General features: G+C 43.3%; 1 protein-coding gene across 1 annotated transcript; it reads left to right on the forward strand.

Annotated features, from left to right (window-relative positions):
• The first annotated feature begins 389 nt into the window (after window positions 1–389).
• On the forward strand, window positions 390–12,862 carry slc35a3b (solute carrier family 35 member A3b). Its single transcript, XM_062992901.1, has 9 exons — window positions 390–510; window positions 3,487–3,600; window positions 3,693–3,951; window positions 5,186–5,340; window positions 5,837–5,959; window positions 8,615–8,789; window positions 10,171–10,289; window positions 10,401–10,534; window positions 12,455–12,862. Exons 2-9 carry the CDS (start codon window positions 3,580–3,582, stop codon window positions 12,555–12,557), a joined length of 1,089 nt encoding a protein of 362 aa, XP_062848971.1. The 5' UTR covers window positions 390–510; window positions 3,487–3,579; the 3' UTR covers window positions 12,558–12,862.
• Window positions 12,863–16,790: the final 3,928 nt, after the last annotated feature.

The raw sequence follows: 16,790 nt of genomic DNA on the forward strand, positions 1-16,790 counted from the left end.
AACCCCCCTCCAAAAACCAGCACAGGACCACTAGTGTGTTTAACTCCACTTTAACCCCCCCAACACACACACACACACACACACTCACGGGGTTCCCCCACTCTGTTGCCTCACTTCTCCCGTTTTTCAACCCAGAAATCACTTCTTTACAGTTAGAATGTGAGAGCACGTGAGCCGGACGAGGAAACGAGTGAATGAATGAATGAATGAATAAATAAAGAGCTTTTATGAAACTGTACCTGTCAGCACTGTGACACGCAGGTGTGGTGGAAGTGGAGGGCCGGCGCAGGCGTCCCTGACTCGACGGAGGGCGGTTTAAAGCGGGCGGGGTTAATGAGAGCTTCTCAGAGAGTCTTTTACTTGTTAAGGTGCAGCTTTAGGAGATGTGTGCAGAGTTTAATCAGGAACAGGACTCACAGAAGGACCGGGCGGATTCCTCCCTGTGTGCGCAGAGGGTGTCGCAGCGTTTAGGAACGGAGCGCTGACGTTCCCTTCACGATGACGGTCGCGGTAAGTGGTGAACGCTCACCTGACTTTATTATTTTATTGGATGATGTGAAGGATTAAAGATGCTTCAGGTTCTTTTGAATATAGTGGAATCATGAATGTCACTCTCAGACCCCAACACTGTTTGTGTTGACGGTTGGTCTACAGGGCCGGCCTGACTCATGCAGTGTGGATGTAGCTTCACATTTTCCCAGCTTTTTCAGGATGGACTGAACTGAGCCTTTAAGACGAAAATCTGTATTTCACTTTCTCTTGTTAACAAACATTCGACACTACACAGACATGATCGGCTGGAGGGTGTCTATGGGTCTAGGGGGTGGCCAAAGTCTAGAGATGGATTGGCGCCCTGTTTGGGGGTCTTTTCAGGAAAACTGGACCCTAAACAACCCTGACCAGGATGATCTGTATGATCTGTATTTCTCTTCTTCTTGTTAACAAACAATCAAGGTGCTATCAGCCAGCCAGGCGCCTACACAGACATGATCAGCTGAGAGGTGTCTTCGAGTCTAGGGGGTGGCCGAAGTCTAGAGATGGATCAACGCCCTGTTCAGGTTTTTTTTCAGTAATACCGGACCCTAAACAACCCTGACCAGGATGATCTGTATGATCTGTATTTCTCTTGTTAACAAGCATTCGAGGTGCTATCAGCCAGCCTGGACCCTACACAGACATGATCAGCTGAGGGGTGTCTAGGGTTCTAGGGGGTGGTCGAAGCCTAGAGATGAATCAGCGCCCTGTTCTGGGTTTTTTTCAGGAAAACTGGACCCTAAACAACCCTGACCAGGATGATCTGTATGATCTGTATTCCTCCTTCTCTTGTAAACAAACATTCAAGGTGCTATCAGCCAGCCTGGCGCCCACACAGACATGATCAGCTGAGGGGTGTCTACAAGTTTAGGGGGTGGCCGAAGCCTAGAGATGGATTGGCGCCCTGTTTTTTTTTTTTTTTTAGTAAAACTGGACCCTAAACAACCCTGACCAGGATGACGTAGTGGGAAAAATGAAAATGATGATGATGATTATCAACAAAGTGAGTGAGCGGCGGGGCAATGTGTTTTATTACAGCTGGTCTTACATTAGTATTACATTTTTAAGCATATTTCCTTTTAATCCCACATAATTCTCACTTATTTATATTTACAGATAAATGTGTTTAAAAACTTTACTGTAGTCTATTTTATTTAAGAATTAGGGTCGCTGTGGGTCCGGAGCCCACCAGGAAACACTGACTGCAGGTCCAGAACACACCAAACATCTGTTACGTCTCACTTGTTCATTCATTTACCTACACAAAGGGGGCAATTTAGAGGAACCGGTGCTTCTCCTACATGCTTTTAGAAACTAAAGTACCTGAAAAAGTACATGGAACAGTGGGATTCTTGCCAAGGTCAGAAAGAAAACCCAAACTGTCAGTGTTGAATGCTTGTTTGGATGATCAGATGTGAACCAAGGCAGCTTTTAACACCGTATCATTATTTTAATCATGTGAAGTTCATTCAATCATTCACTGTCTGTTTTACCACCTCGTTATCATGGTCAGGGTCACAGTGGGTCTGATTTTATAGGAGAAAAGCAGGAAACACCCCAGACAGCAGCTTTGGAAACCAAAGTACCTGAAATATTAGATGGAACAGTGGTTTCCTTCCAGGGTCAGAAAAAAACCCCAAACCGTCAGCATTGGATGCTGAGAGGAAATTTGTTTGGATGATCAGATTTGATCTAAGAACCATCAGAACCATCAGCCATGAATAAGAATCCGACGGAACATGGGTGACACTGTCCACGGTCGAGCAACAGCCTATTTTATTGGGCACAGAGAAGTCAACAGACAATAACCAGAGTCAAGGATCAAATCTGGGTCTCTAGAGTCGCCAGCCACCCACAGCTTGATGTGTTTGTTTCATGATCTCTGGATGTTCTGTACATATTTGCTTTATAATGAGCTACACCCGTTGCTGATAGGTGTATAAAATCAAAGGCATCAAATCAATTATACTGTAGACTTAAACAGTTTGGGGAAGGACCTCCAGCATCACTGTGCCCCGTGGACAAAGGTTTGACAAGTTTGGTGAATGGTTTGGAAAGTCGATTAGTGTCTGGCTCTTTGGATCAACTGGGCACAAGTTCACTCAGACACACTCCTGACTCCTGGTCAGGGTCACAGTGGGTTCGATTCAGTGGCAGAAAAACAGGAAACACCCGGACAAGACGCCAGTCCATCGCCAGAAACATTCACAAACTCAGGACATTTTCTATTATCTCCAATTGGTCTGACTTTTTACCTGCCAGTGATGGAGTCTCACAGAGAGCCGTATAGCGTATGGAGAGTCAGTCCACTGTCTGTTTTACCACCTTGTTAACCTGGTCAGGGTCACGGTGGGTCTGATTCATTGGTAGAAAGACAGGAAACACACCGGACAGGTCGCCAGTCCAGTGTGAGGAACACGCACACACACACACACACACAAACACACACACACACACACACACACACACAAAGGACATTTACTAGTATCTCCAATTGTTCTAACTTTTTACCTGCCAGTGAGGGAGTCTTACAGAGAGCCGGATAGCGTATGGAGAGTCAGTTGGCCACATGTTTTTACCTGCCAGTGACAGAGTCTCACAGAGAGCCGTATAGCGTATAGAGTGTCAGTCAACTGTTTTACCACCGTGATATCCTGGTCAGGGTCACGGTGGGTCCGATTTATTGGTAGAAGGACAGGAAACACCCCGGACAGGTCGCCAGTCCATCGTGAGGAACACACACACACACACACACACACACACACACACACACACACACCCTCACTCAGGACATGTTCTAGTATCTGCAACTGGTCTGACTGTACGTCTTTGGACTTTAAGGCAACCACATGGTCACAGGGACATGCAAACAACATGCAGAAACAACCCTGGGAATCAAACCCACACCCTTCTTGCTGCGACGGTCATGGATTCTTTTGTTGTTGTTTTCAGGGCTGGATGTGAGTTCTCTATGAAAATCTGATCACGCCGACTGAGTCTTAAGGAAATCGGAGACGTTTGAAACCCGGGAGTTGGACACTGACCATGCTGATCAGTCAGGAGCAGGTAAGTATGTCCGAACATAGAACAAACGACGGTGGGGTCGCTTGGAGCATGCTACATCCACACCTATGTGTTTTGTTTCTTTTTTGGTTCAGTCCAAAGTGAGCGTCTCCACCACGGCCGCTTCGCTGGGCGTCGCCAAGGTGTCGGGGGTCTCCAGGGTGTCGGCGACCGGCAGGCTGAAGTACGTCTCTCTGGGGGTCCTGGTGCTCCAGACCACGTCTCTGGTGCTGACCATGCGCTACTCGCGGACGCTGCAGGCCGACGGTCCGCGGTACCTCGCCTCCTCCGCCGTGCTGTGCGCCGAGGTCCTCAAGATCTTCATCTGCACCGCGCTCGTCTTCAGCAACAACCGTGAGTACGAGGGTCTGTTCTCCTGCTGTTTGTGGGGAATCCTTGAAATTATGTATGAGGGATCTTCAAAAAGTTTCCGCACTTTTACATTGTGGTTATAAGCGGTGAGGGTGGGAGGGAGGAGGAATCGCTCGTGTCTGAGAGACGCTTATAGTCCGGATTTAGCTCCATCTGATTTCTGCCTTTTTGGACGCTGAAAGAAGCTTTAAGGGGAAGAAGATTTTCATGTGATGATGATGTGAAAGCAGCGGCGCATCAGTGGCTACGAGCTCAACCAAAAATGTTTTTTGCTGACGGCATTAAAAAGTCGGTATGACACTGGAAAAATTCATCAGAAGACGACAATGTACAAAAGTGATGGAGTTTGTTTTTTAAATAGAGTTAAATAGAAGAACCCTTGTAAAATCTTATAGCCAAAAGTATGTGGACGACTCTTCATTAGGACAATCATCTATCCAAAATAACCTTCACTCTTTTGTACAGGACTTCTGTAGGAGTGTTGAGCTCTGACACTGATGTCGGACTAAAAGACCTGGCTTACAATCGGCATTCCAATTCGTTCCAAAGGGTTAAAAGTACGGGAAAACCGTGTCACGGACTGTGAAATGAGCCGTTTCCCGTGAAATATGCAATTTGCCGTGAAATTAAAATGTGTTTAGCGATTTAACAGCTAAAAACACAATTCGGGTAACTGAGTCTGGAAAACTAACACCCGATTCTGTGGCTGCAGGAGGAGAATTTTGGTATTTGAGACAGAGCATGAACATGACGCACCGTCGCTGGATGTTCTGGGTTTAGATTCAACTATTAAGGGAGCTTCTATCATTCAGTTTATGAATGTAATTTAATGACTGACGTGAAATGTTTATTTAATTTAATATTTGAACAGGAACTGTATGACTGTATCTTGATTTTATACACCTGACAGTAATGAATGTGGATTAACCCAGTTATAAGGAGGGGTGTCCAAATATTTCTGGCCATAAAGCATATAATGTTTGGAAAATTAGAGCTCAGAAGTACGTATATAAGTTGGAAGCGTAGAATTTTTCTTTATATATCTGACTTATTACACCTGTTAGCAATTTGTTGTGGTTGAATCATTTGAATTTCAAAATGATAAGGGGTGTACCGATACGTTTGTCCTTGTTGTGTATCTTGTGGAGATTTTTAGGGTCAGGGACGCAGTTGTTTTTGGAGGGTTTTCACATTCCTCTGTGTCCTCCGGTTTCAGGGTTCAGCGTCCAGTCACTAAATCGGGTGTTAAAGGAGGAGATCGTGAACAAGCCCCTGGAGACCATGAAGCTGGCCATCCCGTCGGGCATCTACACCCTGCAGAACAACCTCCTCTACCTGGCCCTGTCCAACCTGGATGCCGCTACGTACCAGGTAAATACGCCTGAAGATCCTGAGGGAACCTTCAGCGAGGAACCCATCGTCACGTTGGTCAGGGTGAAGTGCAGCGATTCAGGTCAAATGTTTACACACACTTGTAGGTGGCACATGTGCCCGGCAGTCACGCTTTTTATGATTTCTGCGACTCTTCTTTGTCTGAGGCTGAAAAAATGGAACAGGTTCATCGTGAGCTTTCTGAAAAATCTGCAGGGTCAAAAATATACTCAGCTGGTGTCGTCTCTGTGCCCATATAAATAGAGCAAGTGTGGCTACACCTAGTAAAGAATAAAAACCCGAACTGTCACGGTATGATGAGAGAGAATTTAACACGAGGGTCTGATGTAGCTCATAAACCATGAAGAAACTGCTGGAACGTGCTCGTCACTGTCCACAGTCAAGCGAGCTTAAAATTTAACCTCACACATTTAGCACAGTTTACTGTATTGTTAAAACCCTGGACATATTCTTATGGTTTGCCGGCGTTTTCTAGGTGACGTATCAGCTGAAGATCCTCACCACTGCCATGTTCTCTGTCGCCATGCTGGGCAAAAGGCTCGGGGTCTACCAGTGGTTCTCTTTAGTCCTCCTCATAATGGGAATCACTCTCGTACAGGTAATTACATTCTAATACTGCTCTTATATCTATGTTACCGCTGTAGGTGTAGTGGTTTTTGAGACTCTTAATCTCGTCGCAGTCTCGAGTCTGTTTGTCTTGGTCTCCAACAAACGGTTAAAAATATATAGTTTTTAATTTCTTGAACTTGACGAATGTGTTGTCGGGCCTGTAGATCCGTTTCCGGTGGAAAGGTCAGAATCTGAGGATCCTGAGGATTCACTCCATAATATTGGGCCCTTTTGATGTTGTGCTTACTATTTCTATTATTATTATTGTTATTATTATTATTATTATTATTATTATTATTATCATTATTATTATTATATTATTTTTATTATTATATTGTATTATTATATCATTTTTATTATTATCATTATTATTAATATTTTTTTTTTTTTATTATTATCATTGTTAATATTATTATTACATTTACATTTTCTGCATTTAGCAGACGCTCTTATCCAGAGCGACTTACAGAAGTGCTTCCATAGTAAACATTTCATTTCTCAAGTTTTAGTAAACAACAGTCGAAGAACACAAATCTGCTGAAACCTGTTAGAACCAGTGTGGTTTTTTTGGTTTTTTTTAAAATTATTATTATTATATTATTATTATTTTTATTATATTATTATTATTATTATTATTACTTTGATTATTATTATTATATTATTATTATTATATTATTATTATTATTATTGTTATTATTATTATTTTTATTATTACTTTGATTATTATTATATTATTATTATTATCATTATTATTATTTTCATAATTGTTATTGATATTATTATTTTTTATCATTATTATTATCATCATTATTATGATTTTTATTATTATTTTTATTATTGTTATTATTATTATTGCCCAAAAGCTATTTTACAAAGTTCAACCCTTTAGTTTTGGATCCTCCGTGCATTACTGTTATGATTTTAGCACGGGGAAAGAAGTTTTAGGCACTCCGCTTCGCGTCGTGCCAAAAACGTCATCCCCGTGCTAAAATCACAGTAATGCACGGCCTCTCGTGGCTTATTGCTTTATTACAGACACGGAACAGGAGATCCAAGAAGTAGAACTTTTTTAAACACACACCCAACTTTGCAAACACACAAGGCAAACCAACAAGGTCTGTGTACAAACCTTAGAGTCTGATTCTGCAGATAACGAGGGTGCAGCTGATTTTACGTTCTCCCAAATACGTCCCAATACACCCACTTCATTCATGTTTTCTTAAATGACGTGTAATGCTCCATTAGTGAAGCAGCACCATATCATGATGATCCCACTTCCAAACATCACTGTAGGTTAAAATCTCAACTCAACCCTCTTTTCTCCAATCATGAGCAGCTCATTATTATCTTTGTTTTATTATAAAAGTCTTCTTATGTTCTAAGTTTACACACTTTAGCATTGTCATGCTTCTTATTAGCAGTATATGAGTATGTTCAGAGTAGTTTGTTTACTCTGCTCTGTGTGATTGTTACTTCTGCTGCTTTCAGGTTCTTCTGCAATTCTTCTCAAGCAAACGTTGATTTTCCATCATAACTTTTCTCTTGCAATTTACAAACCCTGTTTATACATACACAGTAGCTGTGTATATAAATGTGTGTATATGTGTATATGTGCATGTATGTGTATGTACGTGTATGTATGCATACTGTATATACTTACTTTATTGATTATAAAGCCACTGTCAGAAATGTGTAATAAAGCCGTACCATATCTCAGGTTTATATTTTATTTTATGTTTATATTCACTGTTGCTGAGCACATTGAGTATTTTATATTTTATATACAGTATATGTTATATTTATATCATTTATTGCGCTCATCAGCTTCGTTTCATTTGTCTGTTTTTATGCTGCCTGATGTTAAACATGTCAAGATTACCACCTGTCTGTTTGTCCATCTGTCTGTCTGTCTGTCTATTTATGTGTATGCCTGTTTGTCTGCTGGTCGGTCTGTCTACCTGTCTATTTGTCGGTATGTGTCTGTCTATCGTTTAGTCTGTGGGTTAGTCTGTCTGTTTGTGTGTTAGTCGGTCAGTCAGTCTGTCTATCTGTTTGTCTGTCTGTCTGTCTTCATGTCTGCCTGTCTGTCTGGCTCTCTGTCGGTCGGTCTGTTTATCTGTCTGTTGGTTGCTTGGTTTGTCTGTCTCGGTGTCCATCAGTCTGTCTGTCGATCTGTTGGTCTGTCGGTTTGTCAGTCTGTCTATCAGTCTACCTGTCTGTCTATCTGTCGCTTGGTTGGTTGGTCTGTCGGTTTGTCAGTCAGTTGGTGTCAGCTGTCTGTCTGTCTGTCTATGTGTATGCCTGTTTGTCAGTTGGTCGGTCTGTCTATTTGTCAGTCTGTCTGTCTCTTTCTCTGTCTGTAGGTCTGTTGGTCTGTCTGTCAGTCGATCTGTCTCTTGGTTGGTTGGTCTGTCTGTCTGTGTGTTGGTTGGTTTGTCTGTCTGTCTCTCTGTCTGTCAGTTTGTCCTTTCGGCTAGTCAGTCTATCTGTCTGTTTGTCGCTCAGTCTGTCGGTTTGTCTGTTTGTTGGTCTGTCTGTCTGTCTGATTCTGAAAAATCTCACAATACTGAAGCCAAACTTTTGAACACAAAAACAAAATCAGTTTTGAAAACCACTGAAACCATTTCACTGTTTCTCGTTCCAGTGGCCTTCAAAGACTCATTCGGACCCGGAGAGGACGGAGCAGTTTGTGGGTTCTCAGCTCGTCGGCGTGCTGGCGGTGATAACGGCCTGTTTCTCCAGCGGCTTCGCCGGCGTTTACTTCGAGAAGATCCTCAAGGAGACCAAGCAGAGCGTCTGGATCCGGAACATCCAGCTGGGTCAGCCGACGTTTCATTGCTCGTGGTTTTATTTATGCATCACGCGTCGTTACGGTGAAACTTAAAGCTGAAGTATCAAAGCTAATATTCACTCGAGGTGGGAACGTTTACTTTGCTCATGGTGGTGTATAAAAGAGAAAGCAGAACCTTTAGGTAAATAATAAGTCATGAGTTTATTAGCTGAGGTGTTTTAACTGTGTGTGTTTGAGGACCACGCCCTGCTCCCCTACAGTCAGATCCAGATTTACTGCTGTTAGTTAAACGATTGTGTCAATGAAACATACAAACAACTGGAGAGCGGCTCTAGTACGTCCTGGATTTCCATTATCTGCATCCTGGTGGGATGTTGGACCATTATTCAAAAAAATAATTCCACTTCTTTAAGGAATGACGGAGGTGTAGATCTAATTCAGTTCTCCAATCCAGAACCTCCTTTCAAGCATTAATGGGGTCAAGCAAGAAGCTTGGCTTCATCCTGGTGATCACAGGAGCATTTTCACTTTGTTTTTAATCTGGAGCCCCATTTAAAAAAGAGTGTTTGCACAATAGGGTGCGCCTGGATCTGTAAAACCCGCCTGATACTCTGGATGTTGCCCCCCTCCTAATTATTAAGCTCATTTGTGTAAAATCAGTGATATAAAGAACATTATATGCTTCCGACTTTGTTGCATCAGCTTGGGGAAGATCCTCACCAAACATCTTAGGAATAGATCAATTCACTCACTCACTCACTTTCTTAACCGCTTATCCAATCAGGGTTGCGGGGGGTGCTGGAGCCTATCCCAGCTTTTTAATGGGCGCAAGGCACACAGTACGACCCTGGACGGGGAGCCAGTCCATCGCTCGGCAGACACACACACACACACACACACACTCACCTATAGGGCAATTCAGTGTCTCCAATTAACCTGACTGCATGCTTTTGGACTGTGGGAGGAAACCGGAGCAGACATGGGGAGAACATGCAAACTGGGGATTGAACCCAGGACCTTCTTGCTGTGAGGCAACAGTGCCACCCACTTAGCCACCGTACCGCCCAAATTAGAACGTCTAGCCCTTCGTTTAGTCCATAATTGGTACATGAACGGACAGACGTTGGTGCTGGGAGTCATGATCAGACGTTCACATATATTTGTTTATATTGTGTAAACATGGTGAGCATATTATAATTCTCCATTGCTCAGGGGTCCAGTTTTGTGTTCTTTAGACCCGGTCACACTGTACACTCTTGGCGTTTCCAAAAGTATTTATTAGCTACACCTATGTTTAGGTTTTACAGCTGAGGCTGTATACACTGACATGCTGGTAGATGTGGGGCTTGAATCAGCGACCTTCTGATTGCCAGTCCTGTACATTAACAGGGTGTCTTCTCACCCTGCAGGTTTGTTCGGGTTCATTTTTGCACTCATGGGAGTTTTTGTGTGTGATGGTGAGAAGGTTCAGGAGAGCGGAATATTCCAGGGCTTTAATGGCGTGACCTGTGTGGTCATTATTCTGCAGGTACGCTGTTTGTTTATTTATTTATTTTACTAAACGTGACTGAAAAACAAATAAATAAATAAAGATTCTCCTTTAACATGTCATTTTTTGTTTTGTTTTCTCTCTCTTCAGGCTTTGGGTGGGTTGATCGTTGCAGCAGTCATAAAATATGCAGATAACATCCTGAAGGGCTTCGCTACGTCTCTCTCCATCATCTTCTCCACCTTCATCTCCTACTTCTGGCTGCAGGACTTCAATCCCACCAGGTATTCCAGAGACTTTAGTCGAGGACGAGTCAAAACCAAGACTTTTAATCGATAAGATTAAAGAAAAGACCCATAGCAACCGAGACTAAGGCAGGATCAAGACTTGTGACTGTTAAAATCAAAACAAGACCCATCCCAACAAAAACCAGCAACCCAAGACTTTCAATGGTCAAGATCAGGGCAAAACCAGTACCAACCAAGACTAGGGCAAGACCAGGGCTGTTAATTGATGAGATAAAAGACACAAAGCAATCAAAGGCCAAGGCTTAATAAATAATGAAGACAATACCCCTCCCACCCAAGACTAAGGCAAGACCAAGATTTTTAATGGTCCAGATCAAGACAAAACCAGTACCGACCGAGACTAGGGCAGAAATCAGAAATAGACCCATACCAACAAAAACCAAGACAAGCCAATGGGTTTAATGGTCAAGATCAAGGCAAAACCTTTACCAACAAGACCAAGACCCATCCCAACCAAAACCCAGTCAAACCCCAAACCTAGACGTTCATAATTTCTTGCGTTTGTCAAGTCAAGTCAAGTCAACTTTATTTATATAGCGCTTTTTACAATATACATTGTCTCAAAGCAACTTTACAAAATCCAGGACCAACAGATACAAAAACCCCTGTTGAGCAAGCCGAGGGCGACTGTGGCAAGGAAAAACTCCCTGAAAATTACAGGAAGAAACCTTGAGAGGAACCAGACTCAGCAGGGCCCATCCTTCTTGGGTGGCCTGGAGGATACTTTAAATAAATACACGATTTACACAAATCATACAAACACAGAATTAAATGATCTAAAAGTCATAACTGGTAATAAATAGATAAATAAACAATTAAAAAATAATAGAGTTGTTATCCGCTCTAGTCTTCAATAAAGTCTGTAGTGATTTCTTGTCGTTGCAATTACTCCAGACCCGTCACATCTGACAGGAGCAGCATCGTTGTCCCGGCAGTCTCGACTTTAATCCTTAACCTCGGCGGTTAAACAGGTTTCCATCAGAATGCCCTCGGGGTAAAACAACAGAGAATGTAGTTAATCATGTACAATGCTAGTTGACAAACAGTTTTACAGAGAGTTTTAGACTCCGGCAGCCCTAATTATTACAGCATAACTAAAAGGGAGAGCAAGCAGGTAACAAGGTCATGAAGGCTTTCACAGGACATCAGCGCCCATCTCCCCACCGTCATCAAACCTGAGTGATCGGACAAGAGAGGCAGGACGACAGCAACCCAACATCCCTGATCACCACAAGTTTCTATGACCAAGAACCCCCAAGCTCTGCGCCTTTGTCTATACTAATCAAAAGCCTGAGAAAATAAATATGTTTTCAGTCTAGACTTAAACATTGAGACTGTGTCCGAATCCCGAACAGAGGCAGGAAGATTATTCCAAAGTTGTGGAGCTTTGTAAGAAAACGCTCTTCCACCAGCCGTGATCTTTTTAATTTTAGGAACTATAAGTAACCCTGCATCTTGTGAGCGAAGTGGACGTGCTGGGTTGTAGTGATTAAAAAGCTCACTCAGATACTGTGGAGCCAGACCATGTAGCGCTTTATAAGTTAGTAAAAGTATTTTGTAATCAATGCGAAATTTAACTGGCAGCCAGTGTAGAGATGATAGAACAGGAGTAATATGGTCAAATTTTTTAGTTCTAGTTAGCACTCGAGCTGCTGCATTTTGAACTAACTGGAGTTTGTTTAAGGATCTACCAGAGCATCCTGTTAGAAGAGCATTACAATAATCTAACCGAGAAGTTATAAACGCATGGATCAGTTTTTCGGCGTCATTAACAGATAGTATATTTCTTATTTTAGAAATGTTACGCAAATGATAGAAAGGAACTCTAGTAATATTATTAACGTGTGTATCAAATGAGAGATCTGAATCGTTTGTTTGTTTGTTGTTTTTTTGCAGTCTGTTCTTCATGGGCGCAGTGCTGGTCATCATAGCCACTGTTATCTACGGGTACGACTGCACAGCCAACAGGAACGCTAGGGTGACCAATGGCGTGGCATGAACGCTGTGGAGTTGGTAGTTCGAGGATGAAGAAGATGGAGGACGAGGAAGACGGGGACATCAGGAACCCCGGGAGGGCGTGTTAGCTTTAAGGAAAAAACCAACAGTATTGAAGCTGCAGTTTACTGAGTTTGTTATGTTTTATTTTAAATTAAATTGTGTGTTTTATCATGAGTTCGGGCCATTGAAAATTATTATTATTATTATTATTATTATTATTATTATTATTATTATTATTATTATTATTATTATTATTATTATTATTGTTGTTGTGTCAGGCCAAATAAAAACAACATTTTATGGAAATTGAGACGTTTGTGTGACCTTTAAACTAAAAGCAACTAATGTTATTTAGCTCTGTGGTATGACCTCCTAATTCCTCCCAATTAAGTACAGTTGGGAACTTCTCTGTGCCCATAGGAGTTGGGGTAATGTGGCTGCACCCATGAATCTATCAACACAGTGGGAACGTTTAGGAAGCTCGGTGCAGATTTCCGAACGTGGACGGTTGATTTTCACAAGCCGGGAAACACAGGTGTCACACAGGGGTTCACAGATGTCACACAGGTGTCACACAGGGGTTCACAGGTGCCCACAGATGTCACACAGGTGCCCACAGATGTCACACAGGGGTTCACAGGTGTCACACAGGCGTCCACAGGTGTCACACAGGTGTCACACAAGTGTCCACAGGTGTCACACAGGTGTTCACAGGTGCCCACAGGTGTCACACAGGGGTTCACAGGTGCCCACAGGTGTCACACAGGGGTTCACAGGTGCCCACAGGTGTTCACAGGTGCCCACAGGTGTCACACAGGGGTTCACAGGTGCCCACAGATGTCACACAGGGGTTCACAGGTGTCACACAGGCGTCCACAGGTGTCACACAGGTGTTCACAGGTGCCCACAGGTGTCACACAGGGGTTCACAGGTGTCACACAGGGGTTCACAGGTGCCCACAGGTGTCACACAGGTGTTCACAGGTGCCCACAGGTGTCCACAGGTGTCACACAGGGGTTCACAGGTGTCACACAGGTGTTCACAGGTGTCACACAGGGGCTCACAGGTGTCACAAAAGTGTCCACAGGTGTCACACAGAGGTTCACAGGTGTCACACAGGTGTCACAGTCAAGCAAGCTGTACATTGCCAAGGATGGAGGGATAGACGCTCCCCCCCCCCCCCCACAACAGGACTTTCATGGGTGTCTACCTGTAAGACATGCAACCTAGTCTATTAGCGGTTAGCTAACCTGAAATGAAAAAAATTCAGAGAAAAATACATTCAGTTTTTTTATTAGAAGCAGATTTAAAAAGCTCATCGCTCTTTACTCAAGACGTTCAACAAAACCAGCAACATCACATCACAGTTATCATCAATGAAATAAAACAACAACATGCAGGTAAAGTAAGTTAGCGTAAGTGTAAAACCCCCTCGGCTCTCGCCGCTCATTCTCACGTTACAGGACGCTTCATGCTCTGAGGAAAAGCTTCGTTCTTTAGGTTAAACCAGCACGTTGCATAGTCTCGGGTTCTAATGGATGTGAAAATATGGAGAAGCTAAAACCTTAAACCGAACAGCCCATAATATGCTACATTAGCATTAGCGTGCTAACATTCGCCATAGAACCAAATTAAATCTTATTTTTTGTTACTGATAGTGAAATGAAACGTAATTCTGGTAAGAAAATGATTTCAGAAATAGTGAAATATTCTGCTGGTGCTTCTCATCCTGGATCCTGGATTTATGTTGCAATAACACTGTGTTTAAGTTCCCCTGAATTTACTGAAATAAAACATGTTTACATTTCACACTTGATGTCCTTCTTTTGGGGTCTGATGTTCTCCTTTTGGGGTCTGATGTTCTCCTTTTTTAAGGTCTGATGCCCTGTATCTTGGGGTCTGATGTCCTTCTTTTAGGGGTCTGATGTCCTTCTTTTAGGGGTCTGATGCCCTGTTTTTTGGGTTTGATGCCCTCATTTTTAGGGTTCTGATGTCCTCTTTTCTGGGGTCTGATGTCCTTCTTTTTGGGGTCTGATATCCTTCTTTTTGGGGTCTGATATCTTTTTTTTAGGGGTCTAATGCCCTGTTTGTTGGGGGGTCTGATGTCCTCTTTTTAGGGGTCTGATGTCCTTTTTGGGGTCTGATGCCCTGTGTCTTGGAATTTGATGCCCTCCTTTTTGGGGTCTAATGCCATGTTTTTTGTGGTCTGATGTTCTTCTTTTTGGGGTCTGATGCCCTTTTTGGGGTCTGATATCCTTCTTTCTGGGGCCTGATGTCCTCATTTTTCTTTTTGGGGTCTGATGTCTGCCTTTCTGGGGCCTGATGTCCTCCTTTTTGGGGTCTGATGCCATGTTTTTTGGGGTCTGATGCCCTGTTTGTTTTTTAGGGTCTGATGTCCTCCTTTAAGGGGTCTGATGTCCTCCTTTTAGGGGTCTGATGTCCTCCTTTTGGGGTCTGATGCCCTGTTTGTTTTTTGGGGTCTGATGTTCTTATTTTAGGGGTCTGATGTCCTTTTAGGGGTTTGATGCCCTGTGTTTAGAGGTCTGAAGTCCTTCTTTTTGGCATCTGATGTCCTTTTTTGTGGGGTCTGATGTCCTTATTTTTCTTGAATCTAAGAGGAGCCCTTGCTGTTTATTTATTTATTAAATTTATTTTTGCAATAACGTTCCACAATTTGTGTCGCTTTGTGCCAGTGCGGTTGATGCCAGGCGTCTGTGCAGGCCGCTGGAGATCCTACCCCTGAATTCGGAGGCTCGGTTGTGTCTCGAACGTCTAAACACGGTCGCATGTTTTTGCCTCGGTAGGACAGACGAATTCCTCCCGTTCGTCAAACTGGTTTGGCCAGACTGGCTGCATTTATAGTGTTTTATTTAATTGTGTGTGATTACGCTTGATTATCAGATTCATTTTAATATTCGCTAATTAAATATAATTAATTCATTACATGGGTGGAGAAGATACTAACAATGGAATGCGTGTTCATGGAACACAGTGAGCACCTACGTCGTCCCGTAGCGAGGACGGGGCGGGACAGATGGGTAGAGGACGGGAATTCGGCAGGCACGGGGCCGCAGATAGAGTGAGCGCCTACTGTGCAGAGAACAAAACACCTACCGGTACTGTGTGTGACCTGATGGATGAAGATCCACTGCAATCACGCTACAGATCTTAGAGTCTTAGTTCTAGTGACGTTTGTGCTTGTGTTGTGTCTTCTAACAGCAGAGAGGATCGTGTAAGGTCAAACCTTTGACCAGAACGTTCTACTGATTTTAATTTAGCGACTGTGCCACTCTTAGTTTATGCTGCTGCACTGAATCTTGGGAGATGAGCCCTCACTGCATGTTAAAGACCTTTATTGTAGTCGATTTCTCGAGCTCTGGTGCTACACGGCTCTTTCTGATATAAAAGATGCCAAATGTAATGTTTTCCCCTTTTGTTTTGTTAGCATCCTCTCCACCAGTGCTGATCCCCACTCTGATTGAGGAGAATGAAGCTAACCCACGCCCCCTCCGACACGTGGGCAGCAGCCGTATGCATCTTATCACCTACACTTTCATGAGTGCATTGCGGATCAGCACTGTGTACAAAGAGACACACCCTGACAGCACTCTTTTCCCATCAATCAGCCAGCAGAGGTCGTAATTGCATTAGTTATGAGAGAGAGACCCTATCCGACTTAATATCCCGCCCCTATCTGAACAACAGGCCAATCGTTGTTCATGTGGTTGCTCAGCCCAGCCGGCAGGCAGAGCTGAGACTCGATACAATGTACTTGAGATCCCAGTTCTGGTTGCGCCACCTGAGCGGCCCTGGCTGCTTTTTTTAATAGCAGATAAAACTGTGTATCGCGAGAGCTTTAAAAACTGGACCAATGATGCTAGTATTTTTAAAAATACTAATGCATTTTTATATCACAGCTTTAGCATCACGCGGCCTAAAGCACAATCTTCATTCAAGTGGCGTCTAAGCTTCTTTACTAAGGGAAAGGGTGAAGCTTCAGTGTGAAACGGCGTCTTCAAACGAATCTACAATTCTTCATGCAGAGCGTAACCCTGACCATGTAGAAGAGCGTCCGTCTCAGGCCAGTCCTGCACGATCCTCAAAAATGTCAAGAATCGATTCCCCCTCACTTGATGTGCCTCTGGATTCGTGCTAACTTGTGTGCTTTGATGTCCATTTTGAGCATCTTGATTAAAAGAAAGGACCAGCGCTACTCCGTCGGTTCCAAAAAGTA

This window comes from Trichomycterus rosablanca, chromosome 4 (genome assembly GCF_030014385.1).
Source record: "Trichomycterus rosablanca isolate fTriRos1 chromosome 4, fTriRos1.hap1, whole genome shotgun sequence".
NCBI classification, from domain to species: domain Eukaryota; kingdom Metazoa; phylum Chordata; class Actinopteri; order Siluriformes; family Trichomycteridae; genus Trichomycterus; species Trichomycterus rosablanca.

Coding starts and splice junctions, on each gene's coding strand:
- slc35a3b (XM_062992901.1), top strand. CDS start 3,580: ATGCTGATCAGTCAGGAGCAG. Junction 8,790..10,170: donor GATCCGGAACATCCAGCTGG/GTCAGCCGACGT, acceptor CTCACCCTGCAG/GTTTGTTCGGGTTCATTTTT. Junction 10,290..10,400: donor GTGTGGTCATTATTCTGCAG/GTACGCTGTTTG, acceptor CTCTCTCTTCAG/GCTTTGGGTGGGTTGATCGT.